The sequence below is a fragment of the Octopus bimaculoides genome, chromosome 8 (assembly GCF_001194135.2).
Source record: "Octopus bimaculoides isolate UCB-OBI-ISO-001 chromosome 8, ASM119413v2, whole genome shotgun sequence".
Classification (NCBI taxonomy): domain Eukaryota; kingdom Metazoa; phylum Mollusca; class Cephalopoda; order Octopoda; family Octopodidae; genus Octopus; species Octopus bimaculoides.
Window position 1 is genome coordinate 78256264 of NC_068988.1, and position 19760 is coordinate 78276023.

At 36.6% G+C, this 19760-nt stretch overlaps 1 protein-coding gene across 1 annotated transcript in view; it reads left to right on the top strand.

Annotated features, from left to right (window-relative positions):
- The window catches only part of LOC106882819 (plexin domain-containing protein 1), an 85366-nt gene that overhangs the window by 3442 nt on the left and 62164 nt on the right, over window positions 1-19760 (top strand). Inside the window, exon 2 of the mRNA XM_052970200.1 lies at window positions 9508-9986. Coding sequence (XP_052826160.1) covers window positions 9508-9986 — 479 coding nt within the window. The remainder of the gene's footprint in view (window positions 1-9507; window positions 9987-19760) is intronic.

Genomic DNA, 19760 nt, shown 5'->3' on the forward strand with positions numbered 1-19760 from the left:
TATATGTATATATATATATGTATATATATATATATGTATATATATGTATTGCTAATCCTAAATTGGCAGACAACACACACATGAGTGCATGCACATGAGCATGCACACATATACACATGTGCACTCATACCTTCACACATACACAATTTCTTCCCCTTCCTTCCTATCTGTCTGACCCTCCACTCTTTATCTCGTCGCCTCACTATCACTGTCTGATTTACTCAACTTTTGTTTTTGACTCTTCCTCTCTCGTTCATCATACTCTCCTTTACTTTTTAGTTATTTGACTCTCCTCTTTTTCATACACACATATGTTCTTGTCCTCTGCTTTCTTACCTACACACACACATACAGGTCTCATGAAGGCTAGCAGGTTGAAACTTTGATGTCATTGGTATTACTCTTGTAAAAGATAAATATACTCTACAAAAAGTATTAAATTCTTCTGTTTACTGTAAAAGAATTTTATAACTTAGCATAAAAACCAACATTAGTGCATGTGTGTATGTATGCGCGCGCGCACACACACACACACACACACACACACACATATATAATATGTGTATGTGTATGTATGTGTGAATATATTTATATATATATATATATATATATAGGTGCAGGTGTGACAGTGTTGTAAGAAGTTTGCTTCCTAACCATATTGTTCAAAGTCATTCCCACTGCATGGGTCCTTGGACAAATGTCTCTGCTTACTGGGTTTGATTCATGCAACTAAACATTTTCAAGATGGTGTCCTAACATAATAGCTGCAGTCAAATGACTGCAAAAAGTAAAAGGTATGCATGTTTGTATGACTTTGGTTGCTAGGTCAATGACGAATAGCTAACTAGCTACTCTGACTTAGTACATTCCAGTAGCCACCAGTCCAGACATCATCATCACCACTTCCACTGTTGCTCTCAACACTTGGCTGCTCATTATTCATTTCATACTAGAAATATTTTACGAATTCACTTAGCTTTTTTTTGTGTGTGTGTGTTTATGGTGAGAGTCCCTAGCTTTTTCACGTTTCTTTCTTTGAAGCTAACTGGTCAGATTAAGCAATTATTAGTGTTAGAAACTAGACACAGACTCTGCCTCATTGACTCACTTATGCATATATATGTATATATATATATTTATATGTGTAGTATATTTGCCACCTAAATGTGGCTAACCCTTAACAGTTGATGCTACTGTAGCTTGTAGCCCCAGGAAGACATCTCCTCCAGCTGGCTATTGACACACTTCCTGTGCCCTATCAGTATTTGCAAAGGGAAGTTATCTTTCCCATCTCCAGCCTGACGTGATACACACGGACCCAAGTTTCTGGGAATTGACCCGTCATCAGTATGTGACAACCACCAGCTGGTGATGGAAAGTTGTTCACAATGCAAATATATATATCCTTTTTCCAGTGACGAAAAGGCACTGATCTCGAAAAAGTGGAAACAAGCAATAAATCTCTGAGCTAGGACTTGCTTACATGCTTTTAGAAGGACTGCTGGGCCAGTAGTTGAGTTTGGGTTCATTTCATCTATAGCCCTTATAACATCAACTCCCTTTATATTGATGTAATCCATCATCAATGCCTCTGTTTTTATATCTGCAATAGTAAAAAAGTCAGTTGGATTGCTAACTTGCAAGTGAGGGCAATGTACTTGATCCCTTTACAAGGTAATGTTGACTTTAGTGAGTGGAAGGGATGACAAAATTATTACTGGACTAGTGACCAGGCCTGAATATTTACAAGGCTGTGGACTCTGTTAAAAGTGGTACTACTGTTAAACTAGGTGTGAGATACTTGCCCAGTGTGCCACGCAGCAGGATTGTACCTGATACCATGCAGATGCAAAGAGAACTTGTTAATCAAACCATCACACTTGTTTCCTTAAATCTCTAATTTTACAGGCAAGTTTGTAATCAATTCGAGAAGTTTATTTTATTTGTAATGGCTAATTTTTGTCACAAATTGTTAAGGTGTGTCACTGTTGACAACCTCATTGTTTTATCAGGAATTGATTAACAAAACTATTGCTTTCAGTCATTTCAATATTACTTAAAATCTGACAGCTCTTAAATCACATTTTATAGAATGCTGGTGTTTTAGGTAGAATTGGTTAAATTCTCTGGAAGAATAAACATGTCTGCAAAATAAAAGTCTTTTAAAACTCTTGTGCTTCACATCTTTTTCATTACATACATATACTGTTATGCAAACAGACATACGATCCATACATATATACATACATATATATATATTACATATATATATATATATATACTGTATATACATATATACATACATATACATATATTATATATATATATACTGTATATACAGTATATATATATATATATGTAATATATGTATATGTATGTATATATGTATATGTATGTATTGAAATATTCAGTATGTATATGAAAATATATGTATGGATCGTATGTCTGTTTACATAACAGTATATGTATGTATTCCAGGGGATGACAAGTTCCCAAAGAAGCTGTGTTCAGCCACATAGAATAAAGTACTCGAAATAAGTCAGTGAATAAAAATTGATTATGGATTTTATATATATATATATATATATATATATATATATATATATACACGCACCGTGTATCTATTATATATATGCAATGCCTACACACACACACACACACACACACACACACACACACACATATCTCTTCTCATATATGGTACATATGTACACTGATGAGAAGGCATATGGCTCTGTGGTTAGAGTGGTGAGCTCACAATCATGAGGTAGTGAGTTTGATTCCTGGACTGAGCTGTATTATGTTCTTGAACAAGACGCTCTATTTCATATTGCTTCAGTTCACTCAGCTGTAGCAATGAGTTACGTTACTGGTGCCAAGGTTTTATTGGCCTTTGCCTTTCCCTTGAATAACATTGGTGGCATGGGGAGGGGAGGATGGTATGCATGGGCTACTGCTGGTGTTCTATAAACAACCCTGCCTGAACTTGTACCTCAGAGAATAACTTTCTAGGTGCAATCCCATGCACTTAGACTGAAAGGGGTCTTTACCTTTATGTACATTGATATAGTGTGTATAGCTACTGACATACACAGCACGTATATGAAAATATATATATACATATTGTATATCTATTTGCATATACATACTGTATTGACATAGGTTAGATTTATAAACTTTCATTTTATGAAATGTGTATTAGAAATATTCTTGCTATACCAGTAAATGACTGTTTTTCTGGCAACAAAATATTTTAGTAGGACATATTAAAGGTTTGGACTTTATAATGTATGTAAGAATTTTCACTGTGTATTTAGAAGAAAAAAAGAAAACCTCCACCCAAGTTGCTTTTTTTTTTCTTGTGTGTGATATATCTTTTTTGTATTGGAAATGGAGCTTTTGTTTCAAAAAGAACAAGTTATGATGACAATCTAAGTTTGTAAAAGTCTATTAATTTTCGAGGTGAAAGGTGAATTGTTGAAGAAATAGGAAAAAGCAAGATAAATTAATGCCAGTAAATTATGGTTTCTCATTATAATTCTATACAGTTAGTAGATAGACTGTGGGCCTGTAATGAAAACAAGAAAGATGTTTTGTTAATAACTCTTAGAAGGAAAAAGGGTTTTTTATTATTCAGGACTCCTTAGATGAGCAGGAGGATCGGAGAAGTTCTCCACTGACTGGAGGTCTTGGCTGAAAACTTGCAACAGAGTGGACTCTGCCAAAGTCACCCAAGGACCAGCTAATGGTCTTATACTAGGAGACTGCTTTAGTCAACTACTGTGATTAGGAGTTAAACTCTGAAGACTTAAACAATATTCTATAATGTTACCATGTTGTTATAGCTATACCTTGTATCTTTAATTCATTAGGCCTAGACCCTATGCTCATGGCTTTTGGAGGTCTTCTGAAGCCAGTAACATGGAGACCATTAGCAGGCTTGTTGAATAGTCACAAGTTGACATCTGTAGGAACAGAATTCCAGAGAACCAACATTTTGAGGAGGCAAGACTTGGCATAGTGGTTAGTGTAAAGTCTGAGGGTGGAGGTAGATTTACTGTGGATGATGAGAGGGGGATGGACAAGTGAGTGAGGAATACCTGAGAAGAAATGGTAGGAGTTCAACTAACTCAGAGAAGCAGAGCCTTCTGTAATAAACATGATGAGGAGGAGACAGTATGTCTGTGGTTCAGAGGTTGGTGCTCTATCTTCCTGTTGGAGTCATCATTTTTTTATATAAATGGAAACCTAAATAAAATTTATCTGACTACTGTTTGTGGAAACCCTTCTTGTAGTTAGTTGTAGGCTTGTCATGAGCCAAAAAACTCATAAGGCTGGAGCTTAACATGGTTTCCATGACATATAAGTAACTGAGATTACAACACTACCACCTCCACCAACATACACACCTGAACTTGATGCCAGTCTGTTGCACTTGTAGTTAGTAAACTGATCCTTTTACTCTCTATTTACTGCTAGCTGAGTCTTTTGATCTTTATATTATCAAAGATTGCTTCTTTCTCTGATGTTTTCTTGCATCAATAATACTTTTGTGTCCTATCAGGCACCTCTCCTGTGTGTGTAATCAGTTTGTGTAATCTATCTGTGTAATCAGTTTGTGATTAAAAACAAGACACAATTGAATGGTTTAATTACTCTGAGGCCCACAAGAGAAATTTATAATTTATGCAGTCATCATTTATCTTATATCTAAGAACTATATGCAAACATACACCTTCTATAAATTGATTACTGTATACAACTCTTTACTTAAAATAATTACTTTCCATCTTTTATTAAGCTCTATATATAATAAATTTTTATTTATACTAATTTATATAATCTGTATAATTTGTTTAATCTGTATTCTAATTTTGAATTTCTGAAGCATGTAGGTATTTCCTCTAAATTTGAATGAATATAAGTGATGTGACTACTGGCTTTCATTCATTAAATGTTTTGTAATGAATTTGGCAATTAATCTGCTAACAATCAAATTTCTTTAGTGTGCCAATTACTACTGGTGTGTCACCATGCTGTGTCCTCTTTTTGTCTCTTCTTTTACTCTGAACTTGCTTCTTCTCTCAAGCTGAACCAAAACTTATCCAATGCACCAACCTTTCCTACCATGTCTTGTACCAAAACTTTATTTATATATTTATTTATTTATTTATTTATTTATTTATTTGAGAACTCTATTCCTTTATGGAAGGCTACACTGAATACCACCACCATCTCCTTTCATATCCTGATTAAGGGGTGCATCAATGCCACCTATATGGTCACTGTACTGACTAACATGTAAAAGAAAGTTTAATAAAATTGTTACATTTTGATTCGTACTAGTTTCTAATCATTATTCAATATTGGCTCATAATTTCTTCAAAGTGTCTTCTAAGCCAAGTCTTGTCATTGTTGTTGATCAGTCAAGAATGTATTTGGTGATAGCATCTTTAACATATTTCTTGCAACAATCATCATATATTTAATAATTCATTAGCCTATTAGGGTGTGATTTAAGGTTGCTTTGGCTGTTATTTCTTGCAGGTCTAGTGACTACACTGAGTCTCCTTTTTGACTTATATAACTGTGTTTTAATTTCAAATGGTTGAAGTTTGTAACTTCTCCATTCTTCCATCATTCTTGATATCTTCAACTATTAATATAGTTCTATGACTAACTGCTGCTGTTGTTTAATCAGCAAATGGAGAATGTTTAGTTGTTATTTGTAAAGTATATTTTCCATTAAACTAATTTCTTTTAGCATCAGTTATATTAATTTTCTTTTCTCCAATACCAAAAATAATTGTTTTCTGTCTGTTAGCATCTACTTTTGATAAACATCAGAAATTATAATCAATATCATTGTTGTCTCCCTGTCAGAAAAAATTATTACAAAAATAAAATGAACAACCACTGTGTAACCTTTTATAATAGTAGAAATACTTCCTGTTCATCAATATATTTGCATAAGTTATTTTCAGAATCTTCACAATTTATCAATAAGGCATCTTCATTTAACAACTTTGTCCATTTTATAAGCTATTTTCATAGACCTTATCTCCAGTCTTTCTTTTATAAGTCATCAAAAAAAGCTCTTTGATTGTATCTGACTTTTATTATAAGTTTTCCTTGGCCTAATTCTATCTATCATACTCATTCTTGCAATGGAGCTGATCACTTTCTTCCTCTGTACTACTTCCTTCCAGACTTTATATGCCAATCAATTTTTTTCAAATATCAGAGTTTTTGGTATAGTTTCTCTGCTTTTCTATAATTAATCTAAGACTTTCTTGATCTTCAGTAACCCACTATGTGTTTCCTCTAATAATATTTACATTTATTTAATGCACTTGCTAAGTAGTCTGTCTTCCATTTTTACTCACTGTCATTTGATATATGGGTACCACACTTTTACAAATGTGGTTTGTACTGATTTTAATATTGTTGAAAATCCGCTATAATTGGTAAAGAGAGCAATAACATGTCAAACATTTTATTATAATGCTTTTGCTGGTTCCTCATCTATCATTTACTGGATAATTGTTTCTTAACAAGATTTGTCTGCTTCTTAACCAACCTGTAATGAGTTCTAAGACTAATTCAATTTTATCAGATTATTAATGTTTATATTATACCCTGCTTCTAAAACAAGCTGCTTAGTAACCAAAATATCCATAGCCCCTATTTACACCTGGTTGTGCCAGGTTTAAAAGATGAACAACTAATTGATATTTTAAACAAACATCACAGTGATTGTCAAAAATTTGTGCAGATTAATATGACATTCAAGGAAAATGTTCATGTTTATCAGGGGTTCTCAAACTGGGTACCCTTATTTTAAGGAATATGCACGTGAAAATGTTGGAGTATGTGGGATTTGTGAAAAAACCCTAGAATTTTAAAGTAATCACACCGAGGTCTTTTGCTGTTCTCAGTCACTTACTGCTATGCACAAAGGTTTTTATCAAAACAAATTTCACACATGATTGTCCATTGAAAAGGAAATGTGGATGTGGCTCTCTGAAACTGTCTAGAATTTAGATAAATGTTAAAAAGAGTCAAGTTAATCAATCTCAGTAGAAACGTAATGTTAAATAAAAATTAATTTCTTACATAGGTGCAAGGTTAGAAATGCATCTCTTGTCTGTTCTGTGGTATCCAATTATTTTATACTCTATTCTTCACACAGGGTACACTAGCACTGCTGGAAATATGATGAGATACACCAACACAGACAGTCATGGTGAAGGGGTACATCAACACACCATGGTAAAGGAGCATGTTAGAAGTTTGAGAATCCCTGTACATTCTGTAGCCTCTCAAATACATACTATTGTAGTCTATATGATATCTTTACTTGTACACTCAATGTAGCTTATTCAGTATTGAATATATAAACCTTTTACTGTTCTTGTTTTATCCATTAAGCCATAGATTAAGAGCATGTTTCAGGGGTATTTATATCAATCACACCAGCTTTATTGTGTGTTCACCAGGTTATTGCCAAGCTAGTGTTTAAAACACACATGCGCACACGCACACACACACACACACACACACACTCTCTCTCTCTCTCTCTCTCTCTCACACCAGTCACTTAGTAGAATTATATGGGGGTGATAACACTTTTTAAGTCACATTCACAACAATGGAATTGCAGGTTTCAAGCTGGCTTGATATGTTCAGATTTTCTCCAGTCAGTCATGTTTTGTACCAGAGATATCTAGTATTGCTAATGACCTAACTAAAGCACTGCAACAATTAGGTAATTAAATGTACAGTTTGGTAATTAATTTGTTCCAAATTTAGAAGTAATGCTTTGTTTTGTGGTGACAAAAATGTTAGTTTGCTTTAAAATTCACTTGTGTATGTGTCCATGTTCTGAGTTCAAATTACACCTTTCAACATTTCAGAATTAGTAATATAATGATTAAGGAACTAGTAGTTTAAATAAATTATAATTAACTACTCTTCAACTTAGTTAATATATACACCAGTTGTTTTGTGCCACCTTTCCATCACTATATTCCTGGTTTCTCTAACATCATGCCTTGGCCCACTTTATTTACATCCCATTAGTTCATATTTATAATATTCACATTGTTTCTGGCTAAAACCTTTTGGAACTGCCCTCTCAATAAATATCTTTGTTAATTGATCAAGTAGATATGTGTAGACATTATCAAAAAACTAGGGTATAATTTGGTTACTGTTTCTTGCTGGTTGTATGACCACATAGAGGATTTCACATTAAGCCTTTGTCCACGTTGTTATTGTTCCTTTTCTTCAGCTAGTTTAGTATAATATATTTGAAAAGTTAAATTTTTGCTCATGTTTCATAATTTTTTTTTCATGTATTCATTATAAGACATTATATCTTGGAGTGTTTTTTAAAATATTGGGGTTCATAACATTTGTAATGTAAAAACATGGAGAACAGAAGTAGTTGTAATATTTTGTCTGCAAAGAACTTCTCCAATGAGACATGTATTAAGAATACAGTGTGTTGGCAGAGGAGTGTTTTTATCTGATTTCATCTCTTCAGTGACAAATACTGCAGACATTCTGAGCTAAACCAAGAGATGCTTGTTTGGATATAGACATCAGTAAATAAAACATTGACTGATTTATTTATGTGGAAGCTAACCAAGGTTGAATTAAATTAATGTATCCACTTGAATTAAAATACTGGTGTGTATAATATTTATAATGTGTATACAAATGTTGAACAGAACTATCTGTGATATTTTGTCTTGATGAAAGTTCTTGAAGAGACTTAAGTGTTAAAAACACAGCTTCACTCATAATTCCAGTGGATTGCCAGATATGGTGTTTTAACCTGAGTTAGTCTCTTTAGTGATGAATCTCTTGGATGCTCTGAACTAAGCTGGAAAAATCATTTTGAATTTTGGTTATCTTTCAGCCAGAACCTTTACAACTTTCCTGTCTTTACTCTCTTGTTATTTTGCATTTCTCACTACTGTTTAGTGCTTGAGCATCCAGCTAGATTATTTACAGCATTTAGTTTTGTCTTTACTGAATATCTTGACAGACATGAATTTTGATCAGTACACGTTTGATAACATAATTACCAGTAATATATTAAGGAATATTTATTTCATTATTCCTTTCTCTTTCACAAAAATGATTTTAAAGAAAAAGTACCTGGTCTAGTATTAACCTTTTAACTATAAATCTGCCAGAAATTCTCTCTAGTTCTTTGATACAAAATCTGCTATAGAGCTTAAACTGTTCTTATTTATTTCAAATTTTCTATAAGACTCTTTTGTTATGTCCCAAACACTAGCTTCATGTATTAAGAAACTATTATTTTACTAAATCTCACTAATTTTTTGATTATTGAAAATATTGATTGAAACCCAGGCAATATGACCCAGAAATAGTTAAGAGAGAAATTCTTGTTTATTCTTGACAATAAAAAAACATAAGAACATTTGATAATTCAATAACCACTGACAAATCTCATTCTGTTTTGCTTTTCAGCTGATGAATATTCATTCATTTCAAGCCCGTCCAGTTCCATATCTGTGATTTTATTCAAGAGTTTGTCTCTAAAAAGATTGCGTCGGAGCACCAATGATACGGATACCATATCACCTTCAAGCACTGTTCAGCCGTTATTTAGTAATAGCTCATTGCCACAAACAACCAAATCTTCTATAAACAGTTCACACTCAATTCATACAATAAAGGACACAACACTTAAACTGGCTCCAACAACAGCAACAATATCTACTCCTAAATCTGTTTCTATTTCTTCAGCAACCTCAAGTTTATCTCTATCAACCGCAACAACTTTGCCTTCAACAATTGTAACGAATGATAAAGTCACTGATACTTCTACACAACAGTCAACTCATGCTGTTCCAGCCAAGCCCCCCTCCACTCTCCTTACTCAAACTACTAATATACCAACTTCAACCACTCCAGAATTAACTACACCTTTGACGAAAGTTGTTGAGGTAAGGACTTATTATTATTATTAAGGTGGAGAGCTGGCAGAATTATTAGCATCCGGGCAAAAGGCTTAGCAGTATTTCACCCGTCTGTACATTCTGAGTTCAAATTCCGCTGTGGTTGACTTTGCCTTCCATCCTTTCAGGGTGGATAAAATAAGTACCAGTTGAAAACTTAGGTTGATGTAATCAATTCATCCCCTCCTGCAAAATTGCTACCCTTGTGGCAAAATTTGAAATAATTATTGTTATTAATATTATTATTATTATTAAGGTGGTGAGCTGACAGAACTGTAAACATGCTGGACAAAATAAAAAAATGCTTAGTGGCATTTCTTCCAACTTGGGGTCAATAAATTAAGTATGAGTCAAGTACTGGGGTCAATGTAATTGACTATCCCCGTCTCCACAAATTCCAGGCCCTGCACCTATAGTAGAAAGGATGATTACTATTATCATTATTATCAAAAATATTAATATGCCAACTTGTTTTTTTGTTTGTACTTGTGGCGTGTGTCACACTTACTTCAAAGGAAGAAGTGGGTGAAAGTGGGAGGACAGAGAGGAAGTGAGTGATAATGGCGTTTGTTTTGTTTTTAAATGTTTATCATGTTGCAACAAAAGTAGATACATAGATCAAAAGAAAAGTTGATACATAGATACATACACACATTGTTAAATTAAAAGCAGGAGAGAGGAGGGACGCAGAAGTGAAAGAGACAGTAGATACATAGATCAAAAGAAAAGTTGATATATAGATACATAGACATATTGTTAATAACTACAGCAAATATTGGATGTCACTTTCACTTTTCATTACCACACGAGGATAAAAATTAACTCACAAGTAGCTAAGTACTCTGCAGACATGCATACCATTAGCATAGTTCTCAGGGAGATTCAGCTTCACACAGAATATGACAAGGCTGGCCCTTTCAGTTACAGCTAAAACTCATTTTGGCCAGCTGAGTGGCTAGAAGAAAATGAAAAAAGATCCTATATAGAGGCAGGAAAATCTTTTTAGTCATTGGGTCTCACTGTGGGTGTTAATCCGGTCCTAACAGTGGCATTTGTAGGTCTCACAGTTCTGAAGGCCAAGCACTTAGATAAACACTGATGTGCAGGCTGTTGTTATCAAACTGAGCGTCAGTTGAGGGCAAAGTCACCACACAACGGAATAGCAATAATTTTATCTTAGCTTTCACTGCTTATACTAAACACATGACATTTTTGCCTTAGGATATGAAACAATTTCATTTCTTTCACTCTTTTTTTAAAAATGGCACTCTATCGGTTATGACGACGAGGTTCCTGTTTATCTGATCAATAGAACAGTCTGCTCATAAAATCAACATGCAAGTGGCTGAGTACGCCACAGACATGCATACCATAAGGTTGTTCTCAGGGAGATTCAGTCTCACACTGAATGTGACAAGGCTGGCCTCTTTGAATTTCAGCTGCAACTCATTTTTACCAACGGTATGGACTGCAGCAAAGTGAAGTAGTTTACCTTGTTCAGGAACAAAGTTTGCTGCAGGGAATTGTACTCATGACTTTATGATCATGGGCTGAATACTCCTAGCCACTGAGCCACACACCCACACTCTCTTAACTGTAGAGAAAAGGAGTGAAGTGATAGATACATTTACAGTGACAATTAGACTGAAATACAATCGACCTTTTCTAGCTTCTTTACTTTTAACAATGAAGAAGAGGGAAAGTCTTTCAGCTGTTTACATTTTTATTATGGGAGTCCTAGAACTATCGAGTGTTAGTTATCTCTTCTTTCCCCCACCCCTAGTACTTATTTACCTTCTTTCATAGTTCTTTATGTCTTTTAGTTGGGGTGGGGGAAAGACCATGTTTTTATTTTTCAGGCACATTTAACGTTTACTCTAGAAACTACAAACAAGCCCCCTCCCTCTTTTACATACAAAAACTAATGCAAATTTTGAATGGGGTACAGCTGTGAAAGAGCCTAGAAAAATGGGTAATACCCCCTACAAAATGGGTGGGGGAGAAAAGTTGCCAACAGGTGGCTACACGAAATTCAACTCTTTACTTTAAAGAGTGTTTTCTACTATAGCCTCGGGCCGACCAAAGCCTCATGAGTGAATTTGGTAGATAGAAACTGAAAGAAGTCTGTCATATATATATATATGTATATATATATATATATGTATATATATATTTATGTGTGTGTGTTTGTGTCTGTGTTTGTCCCCCCACCACCATTGCTTGACAACCGATGTTGGTGTGTTTGCATCCCTGTAACTTAGCTGTTCGGCAGAAGTAACTGATAGAATAAGCACCAAGCTTACAGGGAATAGTCCAGGGGTCAATTTCTTCAACTAAAGGGTGATGCTCCAGCATGGCCACCGTCAAATGACTGAAACAAGTAAAAGAATAAAAGAATACCAGGAGAACATTTCATACCACACAACCAAGGTTCTTTGAATGTGTACGATGTATTTTAAGGGTAAATAGTAATTCTGTTTACATTTGTGTAACAGATATTTTGGTTGGATGATATAGTTACCAGTTTTACACTTCTTTCTATATTCTGTAGGTATTACAATATAGAAACATTTCTCATGGTACCAGCACACAATTTACAGATGCTTACATTATTTATGTTTTCTGTGAATTTTTCACAGATCCAACTAGTTATTATTATTACACTAGTGCATGCTGATTTATTAGCAGATATTTTATCTTGAGGTTGGTGACAAGTTGCCTCAAATCTCGAGAATTTTTCTTTGGATTGTTGCAGAATATAGGATACTTTGCTGTAAGTTGAAAATACGAGTTTCAGTTCCAACTTCTTTTAGTTTCTTAGATAACATTTTGGGTGTTGTGTCAAGTGCACCTATTACTACAGGAATAATTGTTGTCTTTGATCTTTAACGGTTCTCTGACTAGGGCCTGATAATTTTCAATTTTTTTCAATTTCTTTGGTATTGACCCCACCAGAACTGCAGGAGCTTTAAGGAGAAATACTTCCCAGGCACGAATCGTCTCCAAAGATGCTCTTCAGATGTTATACGAAAGGCAGCAGCTGAGCAAGAGTCTTTTTTGTGCATGGCACAAAAGATTGTGCAGTAGCTGACCTGGCTGCATCAAATGCAAACATGGAACCTTGCCTACCACTGTGCAAGACCACCACAATCAGCAGACATGAGATGGCCTTCCCTAACGCCAGCACAGTCGTCACACCAATATTTTTTATTAAACATTGGAGGCCCTGTGCATCATAACAACAAAAGCAAAATTTTTTTCCTGAGAGACTTTGCTGCATGCAATCAAGCCCTATGCATAGCACTCGTGAAAACTCATCTTAGGCCTGATATAGAGGATGCAGAAGTATACGTACCAAAATATGCCATACTGTAAACAGACAGAAGGGAAAGGAGCCATGGTGGAGTTGCTGTATACATCTGTGAGGACCTCATGACCCATGTCCTACTGTCATACTCAAATTCAGTATGTGACACTCTAACTGTATACATGAGACAATACAATATACTCATATACAATACATATCACCCACCGGATATTCCAAACTACTAAGGCAAGTTTGAAGATTGCCTCACAAAAATTAAAGAAACCCCTCATGAAACTGTAACACCACATGACCATATTTCTTATGGACAAGTTCAACCTCCCCAGTGTCAACTGGCCCAAGGGCCTCATGCTGTCATGAATGACTCATTTCAAACAAGTACAAGTGGAGTCCCTGCTCAACCTCACCAAAGCCCTATTCATGGAGCAAATTGTGCTCTGATGAACCAGGGCGAATAACAAAGTGGATCTCTGCACCACAAACAATATGGACATCGTTTATAATGTGAAAGTGATGCCCACACTGTTTTTGGATCACAACATAATAGAGCTGTCTATACAGGAGCCAAAAGTATTCAGAGACATATAGCTGAAAGGAAGCACCCAAAATCTCTCCAATATGAACTTCCACAAAGCAGACTGGAAATCGATCCAAAAAGAAATCCTCACACAGGACTGGCTGAAATGTCTCTCCACACTAGACATTGGCATGAAACTAGAATATTTTATGTCTGTTATACAAACCATATGCCAGAAATATGTCCCAGAGCACAAGGCCAACAAAAAATGGAGCAAGATTCCAAGGGATAGGAAGATCCTCGTGAGATGATGGATGAAGGCTGCAAGTCGATGGTATTGTGGGCACTGGAGACAGATCTGGAAAGCTGGAAGCCTCTAGTCCATGACCACACAATGGTGGTGAATCTCAGATGGTCGCTCTCCAATGAATAGCTGTGACATTGGAGTTCGGCAGCTAGACTCATGACTGGGCTGGTCTCTTAAGTATTACTGCAGCCCACCCCTCAAGGAGAAGCCCCTAGGAAAGGTGGGGTAAACATTGGACACAGCAACTTCATCTGGCCAGCATACCATGGCTGGCAGACCTCCCACTTAGCTGTCAGCACTACTAAATCCTGTTTCACAACCTCTCACTTTGGGGCCTGGGACATCCCCACTTTCCAGGACAAGAGTGATATTAATTGACCAGAGCACCGTACAGCCCTCATCTGCAGTTGCCTGCTTCAACATCGACGTAGCAGCTTTGAGCGAAACTAGGCTTCCCGGTAAAGGCAGCATCAGAGAAGCTGGCCCCAAATACACCATCTTTTGGAAGGGGAAGAATTGTAATGAAGCACACATCCATGGAGTTGGCCTTGCCATCAAAATGCAACTTGTGGACCAACACAGACTCGTCCCAACTGCCATCAGTGAGTGCCTGATGACTGTTTGGATTCCACTCATTGAGGACAAATTCCTTACACTGATCTCTGTGTATGCCCCTACCCTCACATCTGAAGACGATGTCAAGGCTTCGTTCTACAACCTGCTGGACTGCACTATTCATGACAAACTCGTCATGTTGGGGGACTTTAACAGCAGAGTTGGCAGTGACCACTGTCTGTGGTCTGGAATTCTTGGCCATCATGGCATTGGGAAATGCAATGCCAATGGCCACCTCCTCCTAGGCCTTTGCACCAAGCATGAACTCATCATCACCAACTCTCTATTTCACGTCCCTACTCGACAAAAAGCAGCCTGGAAACACCCACAGTCTAAACACTGACACATCCTCGACTACGTTCTGACAAGATCCAGGGACAGACAAGATGTACACATTACCCGCTCCATGCTTGGTGCAGATGACTGCTGGACTGATCACTGCCTTCTTATTTCTTGCTTTGACATCAAGATCCACTACCCACCAAAACGGGTCTCAGCAAACATCCCTTGCTGACGCTTCAAATGCGCCAAACTCTGGAACTCACAGGCATCCCAAGACTTCAGCGAATCCATTGAGAGACACCTGATGGACCTCCCAGAGCCATCCACTATTGAGGATTGCTGGACCAGCCGCCGTGAAGCCATGACTGCTGCTGTCGGGGAGACAATCGACTTTGCCCAGAAGAAGGACAAGATTGGTTTGAGGAGAATGTTGAAATCATCTCCTGTCTTATCAGAACCAAACTCTGGATATGCCTAGCCCATGAGAACCATACCTCTGCGGAGAACACACGTAAACACCAGCAAGCATCAGCAGAATGCCAATGAGGAATTTGAGAAGCTCAGAACATCTGGTGACAGAGGAGATGCAAAATTATATGGACCTACAAAACTTGCGCATCTTTTATACTGCATCCAAGGAGATCTTAGGCCCCACAAGATCATCAGTGGGCAGCCTGAAGAATGCAGCTGGCTCTATGATAACCAACACCCAAGGAATCCTCGGTTGCCGACGATCTCCTCCAAAACACCCCCACAGCTACCCATCCTCCATTGGATGTCCTTGCTGCCCTCACGCCATGAATTCAACAAAGCACTTGCATGCATGAAGCGAGGGAAAGCTCCAGGACCAGACAATATCCAGTTTGAGTTTTACATGCATGGAGGCCCTGAGCTGATAAATCATCTGATGCTCCTTATCCTCAAGATCTGGGAAAGCAAGAACCCTGCAAATGACTTCCGCGATGCAACTATCATCACCATCTACAAGAAGGGAGACTGAGAGAATTGCAACAACTATTGGGGTATCTCACTCCTGAGTATTGCAAGTAATATCTTTTCCCGTATCCTACTCAATTGTCTACTCATCCTCACGGAAGATGTCCTCCCTGGGTCCCAGTGTGGTTTTCGACCCTCTCAATGCACAACTGACATGATCTTTTGTGCCCGTCATCTCCAGGAGAATTGTCAGGAACAACAACAGCCTGCAATGTTCATTCTTTGGGATCTAAAGAAAGCCTTTGACAAGGTCCCCTGTCCTGCAGTGTAGGCCATCCTTGCCTGGATTGGATATCCCTCCACGATGGAATGCTGGGTAGGGCATGTCATCAAAATGCCCTCGCAAACCCATGTCCTATCACTGGGGTCTTAAGCAAGGATGCGTCCTGGCACCAACTGATTTTTCTTTGTGCATGGCTGTTATGTTCATCGAACTTCCACTAGACTCGCCTTCCCTCAACATGTGCTCTTGCTTTGATGGTGGACTCTTCATTCTCGCATATCTCTGTGCAAAGACGAGGACCTCCACCATCTCAGTCCATGAGATGCATTATGCCAGTGACAATGCCACTCCGAGACAGACCGCAGATGGCCTACAATGGATGGCTAATCTTTACATGGCTTACGAATGCTTTGGGATGCAAGTAAACAAATTAAAGACCAAGACACTGATCGAACCTGCACCAGGCCAGAACAGTCCACCTACAAACATTAGCATCAATAGCCAACCCCTAGAAGAAGTTGAACACTTCACATACCTTGGAAGTATCCTTTCAAAGACCCCCATATGTAAAAAGGATGAGGAGAACTGGATTGGGGCTGCCCACTCTGCCTTCGGCAGATTCAGCCAGCGTGTATTCTTCAATCATGCACTGACTATCTGGACAAAGATCATGGTCTTCCGTGCCATTGACCAGTCAATTCTACGCTTGTGAGACTTTGATGTTGTACCACCATAACTTCCAGCATCTTGAATGCTTCCAGCAATTGAAGCTATGACATCCTCAACATACAATGGGGAGATCACATTACCAACAACGAGGTTTTTTGCTGTGCCTCACTACCAAGTATCGAAGCCACTATTCTTCACCATCGTCTCCGCTGGGTAGGTGATGTCCAGCATATGGATCCCTCTCGTCTCCCAAGGACCATGCTCTACAGAGAACTTGCAATCATAACAAGACCCAGAGGAGGTCCGAAGTTCTGTTATAAAGACCAGCTCAAAGGGACCTTTGCTCAAGCTAACATCCAGCCATCCTCATGGGAACAGATTGCTATGGATAGGACAGCCTGGAAGACTGCTATCGCAATGGAGCCAGCTCTTTCAAACAGAACAGACAACAGAATGAGGAGGCAAAATGCAGGAGAAGAAAGGAGCATCTTCAACTTCCTTGTCCTGCACCGATCATCCTGTGCGAGTTCTGCCTGCAACTCTTTCACCACTGACTTGGACTCCAAAGTCATTTTTCAGCACCAACATCAGCCTAGGAGACTGGATTGAAACTGATGAAACAAATGCTCGGATATGGGTAGGAGCCTGCAATCGAGATATATATATATTTATATATTTATCATCATCGTCATTATTGTCGTTTCCCATCTGCTTTCCATGCTCGCATAGGCTGGATGGTTTGACTGAGCACTGACAAGCCAGAAGGCTGCACCAGGCTCCAATCTGATCTGGCAAAGTTTCTACAGCTGGATGCCATTCCTAATGCCAACCACACCGAGAGTGAGGTGTGTGCTTTTTACATGCCACTGGAATGAAGTCCAGTCAGGTGGTACTGGCATCGATAATGCTTGAATGGTACTGGCATCGACAATGCTTGAACTATTTCTTTGTAATTCTCTTTTCCTCCCTCTTTGTGGTAAAATTTGATATATACTTAAAAGTATTCAAAGAAAGTTTATCCTTTTTGTTATAATATTATTCTTAATAATCTTCTTGAAACAAAAAAATTGGTGTAAAAAAATTAGTGTAAAATTAGAATGTCCTATAACTTAGATATTCCTTTAGCTAATACCAGGTATCAGTCTTCTATTGATACTAGCTAAATAAGTAAATATATAATTTTTAGTCTAATATATGTTGAATTATTATACATTTTCTATAAACCTTCTCTGTTGTTAATAAGCTACATATACGTTATGTTTTTAGTGATTAAGCTATTTTATTCCTTTTCTATGGTGTTCTGCCCTACCTGATTATTCTATTTCTTTATCATTTTATAATTAGCCTTTATTTATTTATTAAAAAAAATCAATTTTTTAAACATCTGTAAATTCAAACTTAGCTTATATAAAACAATACTGGTATATTCACGACTTATAATAAACTGCTTATTTTATAATTTAATATATAGTTAGCATGTTCTTTTACCTCAGTACTCATTTATTAAATACCAGTATATACCAATTAATAAATATTCACAGATACCATCTGATGAATTAATATTTAAGTGTACAATATGTATAAATATTAAACTATTTCTGGATAATTTCTTTTCCTTCATCTATTGTGGTAAAAGTTAAGTATAATACTCAAAGGTATTAAAAAATGTTATCCTTTTGTTATAATGTTCTTCTTCATAATACATTGATTAACCCTAAATTTTAACTATACAATATAGCAACATTGTTTAAAATATTTATAGTACTACATGATAAGATTTCCCCTGTTTCATTATCAATGGTCTGCTAGTGGCTGCCCCATTAATTGTCAGCTAACATCTTGATTTAAGTTTTCCTTTACCAAACCTCATGTTATTGCTTTTAATAAATCTTGATTTTTATGACTATACCCACTATGATTTCTGTCTGCTCCCTCAGCCCTACCCCTAACAGACACTGACCCTTGTTCTCTTGGCCTTAGATATAAAAGGATTTGATAAAACTAGTCTATAAATTAAAACTGACCCCATAAAAAACAGTAACAAGCAAACATCTGTAACAAGTCTTTCTTCCTGATACCTTAGTAGCTTCTAAGCTGAAGGGAAAGCAGTATGTTCTTTGTCAAGTCCTTAACTTCTTGGAGATTTAAGGTAAAGTTATACTAATATGTCCAGCCGTTTAAATTTAATTAAATTCTATGTCTTTGTGCCGCTGAAGATTGCTCTGCATTTAAATTGATGTAATGATTGCATTATTCAATTAAACGGTGTTGCATGAAACGATCTCACTGCATTACCTCTGGATATCATTGTTGCTTATTTTCATTTTAATCACCGTATTTTGAAATTGTATGGATAATACCATACTAAATTCTGGTGCCTCAATGTAAGTACCATATTCATCTGAATCTAAATATATATGTATATATATATATATATGCATACATATATATATATATATTTTTATATACATATATATATATTTCTGTATATATATATATATATATATATATATATATATTTCATTTTTGGATATGGTTTGCTAGATTCTTTATGTGAGTTCATGTGTTGAAGCATATTCTGTTGTACCTGGGGAGAGTCATTTTCTTCTTGCGCCTTATAATTTAACACACTCACCGGTAAAATTTCCACTTATTCTTTATTTTTATTTTCCTAAAATCTCCGTTGCATCTTGCAACCTTTTCAATAGTCTTGAGAGTCAAGATTATTGAAAAGGTTGCAAAATGCAACGAAAATTTTTGGAAAATAAAAATAAAGAACAAGTGGAGATCTTACTGGTGAGTGTGTTAAATTATACGGCGCAAAAAGA